This window comes from Homalodisca vitripennis, chromosome 4 (genome assembly GCF_021130785.1).
Source record: "Homalodisca vitripennis isolate AUS2020 chromosome 4, UT_GWSS_2.1, whole genome shotgun sequence".
Taxonomy (NCBI): Eukaryota; Metazoa; Arthropoda; class Insecta; order Hemiptera; family Cicadellidae; genus Homalodisca; species Homalodisca vitripennis.
Window position 1 is genome coordinate 71,527,047 of NC_060210.1, and position 13,703 is coordinate 71,540,749.

The 13,703-nt window shown below is 31.7% G+C and overlaps 1 protein-coding gene across 1 annotated transcript in view; it reads right to left on the reverse strand.

The window, feature by feature from the left end:
* LOC124359508 (protein AF-10-like) overlaps positions 1-12,893 on the reverse strand; it is a 35,197-nt gene extending 22,304 nt beyond the window's left edge. Inside the window, exons 1-2 of the mRNA XM_046812300.1 lie at positions 12,533-12,893; positions 2,682-2,761 (exon numbers count right to left, since the gene is read on the reverse strand). Of these exons, the coding sequence (XP_046668256.1) occupies positions 2,682-2,761; positions 12,533-12,641 (189 nt within the window). The 5' untranslated portion in view covers positions 12,642-12,893. The remainder of the gene's footprint in view (positions 1-2,681; positions 2,762-12,532) is intronic.
* Positions 12,894-13,703: the final 810 nt, after the last annotated feature.

Here is a 13,703-nt window from a genome sequence, read left to right on the forward strand (position 1 = left end):
CATCAAAGTAATATTTTAAAAACTCTGTTGGAAGCAAAAAAATTACAAATCAAATTTAACTTTACGTATTTGGGGAAATAGATTATCTGAGGAAAAAGATAAGTCACTGTTGATTAATTAATACAGAACATTTTACATTGATTCTTTACAAACTAAAACTTTTTTATGAATAGTTTATTTGTCTGTGAAAATATGAAAAATGTTGGTTATGGGTTTTTTCTTCTTAAACCAGTTTTAATGCAAGTTGCACAATATGTTCATATTACAGTGATTGAGCATCACTATTTACCACATAGCATGATGCAGCATGGCACAAAGGCAAAATCAGGAGGTGAAGCCAGTGTCCCATGAACTGGTAAAGGTGTTTCTACTGAACTGCTGATTGAAGATTGCACTGGTTTCATGTTTGTAAGAGAGAGAGAGAGAGAGAGAGTGACATGTTCTTTATTGTTCAGTTTAGGGTTTTCCCAATTCATCCCTTGGCCCACAGTCTGCAGTCAATAAAGTGCAGTCAGTCTTTGGCCAATAAGTGCAACACAACACCCTTGCACCATGAGACACCAGTACTGCATTATGCTACATGTAAATAGTGATTAAATGACAGTGAAGATGACACTCAACAACTATTAGATAAATATGACTGTATGAATATGATGAAATCCGCAGTAAAACATACTATGGAGGAAAAACCAACTCCAAATCTTTAAAGGCAAGTAAACTATTCATAATAGGGTTAAATGTCTAGAGACTGGTAGATAATAGATAAACTAAAAGTGTTTTTATAGAAATTATTTGTATTTCTATGCTCTAAAATCATCTAGTCACATTTAAAACAAAATGTTTCGTTTATAGGAAGATATAGCCAAATTATTGTATGCAACTAATTACTGTTGAGAACCCATAAAGAGTAAAAGATGTCACAGGCCTTAAAAGTTTGAAAATATTGGCGTAAAAGAACATAAAATGTATTAAAATATTTTAAACAACTTTTTAAAATTTCTTTTTAAGATCTCCATATCAGACATTTGTAACAGCAACCACACTTATATATTATAGAAGGCTAAATAAAGTTTTTTTCTCATAGAATATAACAGTTAAAACAAACTACCAAAAATGTTTTAAATATTTTGGCTACAAGTGGTACAGAGTCATATTTAGAGTTTTACAACTAATTTTTACTGTAACCTCAGGTAGCGATATATATATCACAGATTTGATATATATATATTATATATATATATATATATATATATATATATATATATATATACACTGTGGAGTAATGGTAGCACATTCACCCGGCAAGTGAGAGATCCAGGTTCGAGTCCCGGCGGAGCAAGTACTTTTTGCGATTCAATGTTTATTGAAATTAAATAAGGCTATTGCCATTTATACAAATTTAATGTAAATAAAAGTCATTTGACAGGTATTTGGTCTTCTGATCATATGTTAGTTTGCTTATTTAAACGCATATGTGACAGATACGGCCAAATACAAAATAATTGAATCGTAAAAAGTGAGGGCTCTGTGGTGTAATGGTAGCACATTCAGAAATTACAGAATTAAAAGTAAATAAGCTATTTAAAAATACTGGAAATACATAAAACTAAAGGCCTCTTCAGGAGAACTGTATTATTAGAACTGCAATCATATAAAATGCATTATTCCACATTCCAATACAATAAATCTTAATAAGTTTTATCTGTGATTAATATAATCAAAAAGCTTCAGACACACCATTTGAGGGCTATATATGTGTTTCTATTCTTCCTAAATCCAAATTGCTCATTTATGATTTATGATTTGCCTCTATAAAGTTGTATAGTCGATTATGCAGAGTCCAATCTATTATGTTTAAAAGAATACTTAAAGGAGAAATTGGACAATAATTTGAAGTATCATTTACAGGACATTTTTAATAGGGTTAATGTCTGACAATTTTAGAATTTTAGATTGAATTTTTGACAACATATGTTTAGAAACAGATGGCTATATAAATATTATTAGTTATTTCTGCATTATTCAATGCAATATCAAGTTGTTTCTTGTTATCTAAACTCACGTATGATTTTCATAATTGACCAAGTAGCTTTTAAATTAAGATTAGTCTATATAAAAGGTCTTGAATAAAGAGCCATTATAAAATGCATTAGGGTTCCACACCAAGTATCTGGGTTTCTCATATTCTGGACACTATGTTTTAAATATAAAAAGATGAAATAAATGCTGAGGGTATGTATGTATGTATGTATGTATGTATATATATATATATATATATATATATATATATATATATATATATATATATATATATATATATATATATATATATATAGAGTTGTTTGCACTGATGAATAAATTAATGACAACCTGTATGAATGTATTAAACTAAAACAATAATAAATAAAATAAAAATTTAAGAAAAAAACAAATACACATGTATTTGTTTTACTATAAATAATTTAAAGACTTATGGAATTAGATTTCATGTAAATACAAAACATGCATTAACAATGACCATTAATGAATACAATACCCTAAGATTTTTGTTATCTTCGATAACAGTCACAGGGAGAATGTTTTATAGGCAAACAGTATCATGTGAATCAAGCCAGTGCTTAAAAAAATAAAATCTTTAATTTTGAACTCAGAATAGGGCAAACATTTTGAGAGACACTTACAGTTCTAGCGGGTCTTTCTGGTGTTTCACATTTCCTGCAGTACCAGTTTCCCGAAGGGACAGTCACAATACCATAACACGCTGCAACAATCAAATTCTTTACATGAAACTTGATCATTATGCATAAATAAAAAAATCACAATATAAAACATAGATAGTAAAACAGACTGTAGTATTATGTGGGTTACTTATATTTGTACTTGTGAAACCATTGGGAGCTAAGCCAGCACAAATGTTCTAAAGCTCTTTTTATTGACTGTTGTCATCCGCAACTGTTTTAACATATTCATTTTGAAAAGTTAGGATATCGTTAAAACTAGGCTATGAATTGCTAAACAGAACAAACTGCTTTGTTTATAAAATAGAGACAAATTTGAAATTCAAAAGAATTGTACCATCAAGGTGGAGATGTTAATTATCTTCAGGGTATAAGTTATAAAAAGGCCAGACGTGTAGCGTATTCCATTTATCCAAAGGACACACATTATCTTACAAGAACGATCAGGACTGATCTGCGAGATCACCTACAAAAACTACTGTTTATCAATCTGTTTTAATAACTTAACAAGATAGTAATTTAATAATTGTAAATAAACAGAATTAGATATTCCACAGTGAGATCTTTCTAAGGAACAGGGAGTACATATTGGATTTAAAATACTTAAACATTTTATAACAAATACAAGCAAAATGATAAAGCACACTTAATCAGAAATCTACAAATATTACTGTAAAAGTCAATATTTCTCAACAGTTCTGTATCAGGAACTTCAAACTTTTTTGACCCGCTGCTTCCTTAAAGAATTATCCAGTAGGTGTTCAAAAAGAACTTACCCAGTTATTGATAATGCTTTAAACTGTTTAGCTTAAGTATTTCCTTCATAACGATGTTTAAAACTAACAGTAAGGGTTTTGAAATCAGTGAATTATATATATAATATGGCTTCTCTATGCCAACTACCATTCTTGCCTATAAACCAAAACGGTAAATGTAAAGTTTAGGACACCCACTAAAATAAATCATCTAAAGCCACCTTTACAATATTCCTGACTGTGTAACTGTCATTACAACGAACTTTATTGAGGAAAGTCTTAAAAAGTACCGAAAAATTAATAATAACTCAAATTCAATCCAATACCCAATTAACAACAACAAACCCAGGGATTGAGAGGGAATGATTGTTTGTGAGGGATTAACAAGATAGGAGATGGAGGGATATATGGGTATAAACATGAAAGGGATGCCAACACAAAAATTACACTAATGAAAAGTCAATGTCTGTTGAACCTATCTCAGAGCTTACCAGTGACCTAGAGTTATTGTTTATAGTAATTTAACTGTTGTTATTTGAGGTAAACTATAGAAAAACTCACCTAATCTAACTACTAGCTACAGTATAGTAAATCCACCACCACAATTGAATTAGGGAACCAATATATTGAGTAAATATACTTAAACTACAGAATACAAAGATATTTTAATTATGGTTATTTACAGTTTACTACGGCCAGATTTTTTAATGTAGGCCTATATTGGAAAACAATATTGTTTAAAATCAAAACAAAGTAAAATCATTTGCAGTTTCTGAGTTATTACTGCAAGTACAACGGCCTTCAACATGCTTTATTTGAATCACGAGCGGGGAGACTTGATATTATCGAACGGTTCATATATTATCCAACTTCAATATTATATATTAATCCTATTTAACATGAATTATAACATAAATTTAATAATAACATAACAAAACTGTGGCCTAGACCTACAAAATAAAAAAAAACTACAATATTTATAGCTTTCCCGGATAGCAGTGAGCAACTGCTTTTGTGAAATGGAGGAAAGTATTCTTCCCTTGGGTTACCAGGAACCAAACAAACATGATTAAGCCAATTAAAAAACAAATCTCGTTACTTTTGAGAAATATCTCATATCATTTCCTCATATTTATTGCCACTCAAATTCTCAAAAAAATTGATTGTATAATCTTATTGTTTATTGTTTACACTTACTGTGACTAATAAGTTGAAACCATAGTTCAAATAGTTGTAATATCAAATTATTGGTTCTGATAAAAACAACCAAGTAACAAGTGTAAGCCGCTTATCTACCCTCACGAACTGTCAGACAAGTCAATCCTTCAAAATAATAGAAAAATGTCTACATAATACATTTACATTACACATAGGCCTACTCTAGAGAATTTTTTATTCATTATTAGATTATTATTTTTATAGATATAAATACAGCTGAACTATACAGTACTTTAAAATACCTAAAACGGAATTTAGTTGAATATTTTGTTTTCTGTAAATAGTTTAAATAATCATAAATAATGAGTGTGGCCGCTTATTATATTACAGCCCAAAATAAATTAAAGGTAATGTTACGATTAATTCGAAACAAAAAGTACTTACATTATGACTAAAATGTTTACGTGATAAGTGGCCACCATGACAATCGAATCATTATTTGTAGTTATCTAAACTAACGAACAATAAAAAAACAAAAATGATAAACTGAATTAAGTAATGGATATTTCATATTATGGTATAGTTCAGATATGTTTTCATATCTAAAAAGTATTAGTTTAATCATGACTTTAAAATTATCTATGTATATTTATTATTAAATATAACAAACAGAATGTTGTAAAACCTACTTCTTACTATTTGAAGGGGAAGACTTCAATGAATGCCCTAAATTTTTTCTTCGATTGTTATTATCAAACGATTCTATTTATTATCCAACTTTGATATTATATAATAATAATTGTATGTAACATGAACTAAAATACATTAACAAGAATAATAACATTACAACTTTTAATGTCACAAATTTATTACACTACAAACAAAACCAACAATGGTCTAGACTTACATATACAAAAAATGTTACAATATTTATAGCTTGCCCGGATAGCAGAGAGCAATTGCTTTTGTGAAACGGAGGAAAGGATTCTCCTTATGGATCAGAGGTACTTAAAACAAATATCGTCGCTTTTAAGAAATTTCTCTTATAATGTTCTCATATTCATCGCCATTAAAAAAATTTATTAGCTAGCTGTAGTTAATTGTTCATTAATTTAATTTAAATAGTATTGAAGAGTATTTGTCAAATGAATAATTAACTTTAATTAATTAGGAAGAAGAGTGATGTATGATATATTGGTTATATAACTAATTGTAATGTTAATTATGTCATTACTCCACATTCTCTAAGCTAATGACTCTGGGACTTTGTATAAGGTATTTGTCTTCCTTGCTGTGGACTGATTATTAATAAATGAACATCTAGAATTCATGTCTTGCTTTTTATTTATCATAAATGATTTATAACAGTATTAAACTACGATTAGAATATGTTTTTATTCAATAATTCGACTATTATGGTGGCTACTTATTATACTGCAGATGTTTACCATTAGAATGATAACTCCAGAAAACTAAGTGAAATAACATTGAAAGATGACTAACTGTGTTTTATCCATTTAAGACGGTTTTTGCTGTTGTTATGGCTTCTCATTATTGAAATAGGCTTTTTCCTATTACCTTTCGTACTAATTGTTAGTTTGTTAGTTATGGTTAATTATTTATGAGATTATGTCATATAGTATGTCTGTAATTAGGCGAATTATGTAAATTACAAACACATGATTTTTATGTAGTATATTAGATATGTTTTTATTATCCATAGTTCTATTATTCCATAATATATATGGAAACCATAGACCATAGTTGATGGTTGCACTAAAGGTATCAGTGAGGTTAATTGCCAGAGTAGCTAATCAAAATCTCAACGTTACCAACTTATTCTGCTCATTCTCCTGAACAAAGATAAGTATGGATTTAGAGTGTGTGAATCACAAATAGCCTATGTTTTTTAACACATTCACTGCTAAAAATCCCTATATAGGCCCTAGTTCCGTATGTGCTGAAATTAGCAGCATGCCGAGTGTTGTAGTCATGTTGCTGTGCTCCAGTCATCACTTCACCGGGTGATTTCAGGTGTACGTAGGTCACAGCTTCCAGGATGTATAGGTTAATCACAGTGAGAATCTTCAGTTCTTGAAAGGCTTGCCTGCATGATTCTCTTGTGCGTAGGCTTGCAAGGATCCGAATTGCTCTCTTTTGGTGTATTAGGACCCGTTGCAGGTTGCCTAGTGTGGTACCTCCCCAGACTGCTATACCGTATCGTTTTAGACAAACATAAACAATATTTATACGTAATTGTGTAAACCAAAATGAATATAAAAGTTTATAACAATGTGAAAAAGTTTATATACATCTCCGCTAACTCACTCAAATTCAGTTTTTATTTACAAATATGTGGTGACTAATTATAACAAAATATAATTAAATCTTTACTTGAAATGATACAAAAAATATTCTAGTATATAAGTTTATAAAAATTTAAGAAAAAAGATGAAATAAGTTTAGTAAAATAAAATATTGATACAAATGTGTATATACATCCTAACCAACCCACCCAAAAGTAATGTATTATTAAGTTACAAATATGTGGTGAAAAATATGAAAAGTTATATTTTCAATACTCAGAAAAAAAATCAAACATAATCATCCCCACAATCTTTTGCAAAAAATCCTTTTTTGTCTGTCATTATTCATGGTATTAGTCAAAACAATAAGGCACACACACACACACACCAGGTTGTTCATCACTGCAAACAATGCCATACCACTTGTTTCACAATTCTCTTTGCACTACAAACTCTGCATCTTTTTTTTTTAACATTTTGCCAGTTTTTTTGTTTTTCTTCAATCTTGGAAGGGACGTGGTAAACACTCTTCTGAAATTTCATTTTCAATTTCAAATTCACATTTTGTTGAAGAGGTAGTGGGCATTCATCATGAGCATCTGCAACACGCTTTTTGTACCAGCATATGGTTTTCCCCTCGTAGGGATAATAGACCATCATCTTTGGTCAACTCCCTTCATAAAGTGATTATATTTCACGAATGGCAGAGGCTTTTTCCTTTCAAGTTGGTTGCAGTTGATTAAATTGACTATTTCATTAGTGTGTTCTATGGATATGTAAGACACTATTCTTTTATCACTCCATTTAGCTACCAATACATTTTCGGCATAGCGGATCACATACACTGATCCCCATGTATAGTCTGATCCCATATTTGTGCAGTTTTATTTTTATGTACTCAACGAAAATATAGCCGACCACACCAAAGTAACATGCCCCCATCAATACACAGGTTTTGTTGCAGGTAGTACACAGACTTTATTTTGTTATTGACATAATAAATAAGAAATTGGACTTCAAATGAGCGATTAGATTGATCAGGAAGGCTTTTGAAACTCAAGCAATAAAAAAATCAGTCTCGTGATATGAAGTTTGGGAAACAAGAAGAAAATAATTTATTAGTTTCCAATAATCTTGGAGTCTGGGCATTTGTATTATGTCCATGTGTAAAATAAGACCAAAAAAAAATCAACAACTCTTCAATAGATAGGTCTTTCCACTTACTAACTCAAGAGCCGGGTATACAGTACGTGGCCCACAAAAAAAAAAAAATCAAGTACGTGTACTTTAAACTATATCCACAAGCAGTGTGAAACAACTAGTGGGAGATTTGGGTAATTCTAAGCAATATATGGGTCAACCTCGATTTTTCTCATATTACAATATATTGTTCCAATAGTCAATTAGAGAAGGAAATGACTAGAATTTCTTGCCGGAAAGCAGTTATAGGGAGCAGGCAACTGCCAGACGGTCATATATTGCTTAGAGTTACCTATTAGTGATCAGGGGCACTGACGTGATCTGGGCTTCAAATTTGGAACTACTCGAGTTAATTTTTTTTTTCTAAAAGAGCAAGCAGCGGGCAGGCATCGTGCGTGATCCTTTTTTTTATTAAAAATTTTTGATAAATTGTTATTACATATTACAATATAATGTAGGTAATGTATGTAAAACAATTTTAAACACATAATTACATGCTGGAAAGCAAAGTAAACCAATATAATCCGCCCAATACAAAATCTCCATAAAAATCTGGTAAAGTAATCTGTGTCATTCCTTTGGCCTGAATCAATTCAGTATAGACGAAGATCACGCACGATGCTTGCCCGCTGCGCAGCGCTTCGCGCTGCTTGCTCTTTTAGAAAAAAAATTAACTCGAGTAGTTCCAAATTTGAAGCCCAGATCACGTCAATGCCCCTGATCACTAATAGGTAATTCTCGCAGTTGCCTGCTCCCTATAACTGCTTTCCAGCAAGAAATTCTAGTCATTTCCTTTTCTAATTGACTATTGGAACATTATAATGTAATATGAGTTGCCTGCTCCCTATAACTGCTTTCCGGCAAGAAATTCTAGTCATTTCCTTTTCTAATTGACTATTGGAACATTATATTGTAATATGAGAAAAATCGAGGTTGACCCATATATTGCTTAGAATTACCGAGATTTGTCATCTGGCAAAGGAACTAAAAATCCTTCCTGTTAAGTAAAGGAAATATCTTTCATTCCAATGTGGTTGTGAGCGCTCCATTGGGGTGGGTTGGTTTCGTAATCAGGATCCTCAACTTCCGAATCTGTCTGGTATTCCACATCATCCATGTTGTCATCCTCATCATCAGAACGCAATACTGGCTCTGTTGTATGTCTAGAACTTGGTTGTTGCACACCACTTGGTACACCACCGGGGGAAGATCCGTTGTGATCACAATCTTTTACAGCTAAAAAGACTTTAAAAAACCATTAAAAATAATGAAAAAGTCTAATGTGAAAACAAAGTACATAAAAACGCAGGAAAAGTACCTCCTGAGGAACGAGAAAACGGCGTTGTGATAGCTAGAGTGCTGGTCGCATAGAGACCTCATTTCAGAACCAAGAATCTGTGGTAACCATAGTTACCACCCACTCCTACTGCAGCGTAGCAGTGGCAACCAGAGTCATCGCACATAGCGAACATGTTAATAATTCAAATGTGTCAATTTGTAGTTATAACTGTGTACTGTACTTCTTATTATCTATGATTTTCAGAGTTATCTGCTCCCAATACCTTATCTGAGTGTTCTGGGGTTAGAACAGCTTAGTGCATCAACACGCGACTCATGCAATAGCATTCACTGCCTTATAGATAACCATAGCATCCATTACTAGCATTACTTTAATACAGTCAATTAGTTTTGAAAGTTAATTACGTGTTATATTGTGGATTACATGAGCAGTTAAATATGAAGAAATTAATTTATTAGTTTTTAATTGATCATCATGTTTTATTCAGAGTGAGAGTAAGCCTAACAGTTAGTCGTGTGATTTTTAAATTAGGAAGAGCAATTTTTATGTGATTGGAAGTTACTATGTGGTGTGTAAGTAGATAGTACGTGCTTACGAAATTTCACAGTTATGGTTATGCTGTCAGTTTTGCTTATTTATTACACTTAGGCTATAGGCTAATGTTTGTTATTTTATACTTTGGTATTTATTTACATTAGCGTGACCATGGAAAATAGACTTTTTCCATGGGTTGGGCATTTATAGCCAAGTATTGTTATCACAGGTGCATATGAACTGGGGGGAAAGTATATTATTGTATTATATTGATGCCTTTCGGACATTATTGCGGTAAGGAGCAGGGGCATCGGATCTGGGATTAGACTTTTGCGAGCTCGAGTTAATTTTTTTTCTAAAAGAGCAAGCAGTGCGCAGCACTGCGCAGCGGGCAGGCATCGTTGACAGGATTAACGTATTAGTCAGACTCGTCTTTACGAATTGCTTCCACGTGAGATACCGAACATCCAACACAAAGGTGTACCATTACCACTACTGAACTAAGTAGGAGGTTAAGAATAGACGTAGAGGAACAACGGTAGTTCAAAATGGCGTCCCTTCTTTATTTGACCAAGTAATACCAAACTGTCAAATATGGATAGTGTTGACAGAGGCACGATAATTTCATTGATTTTATGCGCCGGTAAGATACACGATGGGTAGTTATTATCGTACCATGAAAGATTTTTGACAAATTTATACAAGTAACAAACCAAAAGTTAATTATAACATAATTTATTATACGAACATAACATACTTTTTCATTAAATGTGTTTGGTACGATTATTTTATATGAAAGTACGATAATTTCTCGTTGTTGGTATGCTAATCAGTTTTTAAAATCTGGCTATACTGAGTTTGAGCAGACGTGGAGTTATAGGAAACTGTCAAAAACGGAGTTTTCAGAGGATTAAAAAAAATCGTAGCTCCTTTGATTTTTGTTGCCGACGAATTTTTTCTTCAATATTGTTTTCAGGAAAAATTGTAGTTTTCAGGAAAAAAATGAACATACCTTTCCATGGTCACGTTAATGTAAATTGATACCTATACTTTTTATTCGTTTGTAGAGTTTTGTTCAGTTTGCATTATTTTCAAATTTATTTTTATACACACTTGTAATGAGATTCACATTATTAACCTATTGCAATTGTCTTGAACAAAACTATATAAGGTTTTATGAGGTGAAAATGACAAATTATGAAGTTAAAAACATTAAAAGTGGAACTAAATTTCTTGCAAGATAGTAGGTATTAGTTTGTTTAGGAGAATTTATAAATTTGTTTGTTTTGTCAAGTTTGCGTTTCCTAGCCAGCAATAATGGTCAGGGGCAATTGAGATCATACCATCTAGAATTAGATCTTTTAGTGATAGGTCTACCTCTAAAAAGAGATAGCACCGAAAAAACCCGTGCTGATGACCGGAGGCACTTACTTGTGTCAGACTTTGAACTTTTATTCTTAGGTCTAAATGAACAAAAATGTTTTTATTAGGGACAAATTCCCTTGGGTGGACTTGAATAAGCGGTCTAGGTGTTATTTGGTTGTTTTTATCGAATGGTTGGTACTTTGGGATTATACCGACCACACCAGTGATGTTTTTATCCTAAGAGATCATTCGATATTACAATTTATTTAACTTAGCATTTAATAGGTTGTGACTCCCACAACCAACCAATAAGCGAGACAACGCGAGATATTTCTTACAAGTGACAAGATTTGTTCGAGTGGCTTCAGCATGTGGATTTGGCTCCTGATAACCCATGGGGAGAATTCTTTCTTCCATGTCACAAAAGCGGTTACTCATTGATATCTAGCTGAGCAAGTTATAAATATTGTTAGGTTTCTTTAATATCTAAGTGTAGGCCATAGTTGGTTTTGTAATGTTAGTGTTAAATTTATGCTTTTAAAATGGCAATTTATTAAATTCTTCTTGTTATGGTAATTTATTATAACTCTTATTGTGTACGATTTTTAAATATCGAAGTTGGATACGTAGAATTGTTCGATAAAAACAACAGAAAAACGAGTGTAGGCCACTTATGGAAGTCTCACCATTCCCTTTATTGCATTATTGTCATTTTACGTATCTAAAAATGGCGTAAAGGCTGATGTCAGCAGTAACCAATACGAGGTTGTTCACGATCATAACAAGATAGGCTACCAGTAAAACAATGAATAATTATTACTCCGTTATTTGTCATTTGGACCTTAAAACCTTATATTGTCTTGTTCCGGACAACAGCAATAGGTTATTAATGTCATATTTTGACAATCTGGCCTTTAACTTCACAAATACCATACTAAGCGATGTAAAAACTGGGTTCGCTTATCTTTACTCTGCCCAATAAAACATTTGGGTCTAGGCCTCTCCATTCTGATGAACTGGAATACCCCATTTAAGATGTTTGGTACGGTTTGCTCATAAATACTACATAGCCTAGTTGTAGTGTAGTATTTTACATTCTCCAGTAGTAATTTTCAAAGTACAAGGGTGGGTGGTCTAACCTAAACAATAACCTACAAAGGTTATAATCATTCTTACCTTGATGAACAGCTACAGTGCATCCTTGACCATCACAATAAACGAGGGGGTTTTCGGCCCATCCTCTATCATCAGAGCAAACACAACATCCCCCTACCATCTCCTTCATGCTGTTTAAAATCCTGTGTAGAGCCTGGCGTCACCGTTGTACAGGGGTAGGCCGTTGGGGAATTTGTGTTTGGAACTCATCATTTAATGCAGTTTTATCATCATCAAAAAGAATAAATAAAATAGACTGTCTTTTAAAGACAATTTATCACTAATTCTAAATAAGTTTGTCTCTCATAAGTAAATAAAAACAAACAAAACTTCAGTAAAACACTACTGAAACAAAATTAATCCCGGAATCTGACTCCAAGGGTTCAACGTACTCACTATAGCCAACAGTAAAAATCATAATAGACAGAATTGCAATTGAGTCATATATAAAATATGTCATAAAGTTTTGTTAACAATAAACGGGTTTTTTTTAAATGTGTACCATAGTGTTACTTGATTTAAGGAAAACTAATTTTAACTGAAAATTTATATTAAGCACTACGGGAAGAAATATTGATACAAATATGTATTTTTAGGACTCTCCCGTATTTTATTTGTTTCTATTAATTTCAACGAGAAACCATTACAATTAATACGACAAAGCAATACATTTATATGCATACGTATGTATAATCATGAAATCCTTATAGGTTGTTTAGGCAAAGCTGAATTCATGTACTATAGAGGGAGTGCAAATAAGTTTTTAAAAATTAATTACCTTTTTTGAGATTTCTATTGCCAAATATTCTTTAGACTTTCCCCCTTTAAATCAATATGAATCAAATGGCATCTAAAACAAATCCTAACGTGAAGAAATAAATCTTGAGTGATGTCACCCTAAATCATTTGTAATTAATAATACTTTATTTGATCCAAATAGTATTTTATAAACATTATTGTGTTTTCTATTTGTGGTGTGTTCATAATTTGAAAAGAATAGTATCACTCAAGAGAAAAAACGCTCAATAGAAAATTTATAAAATAATATAAAACTAAAAAAAACTCTAAACTTCCCGATGGAAAGTTGATTTTTCAGTTCAATCCGGTTAGTATACACTTCAAATATTTTTTTGTAGTTCTATAAAAAAATATCTGGCTCAAGCCTATCTGAAAAAAAAAAAAAAAAAAAAAA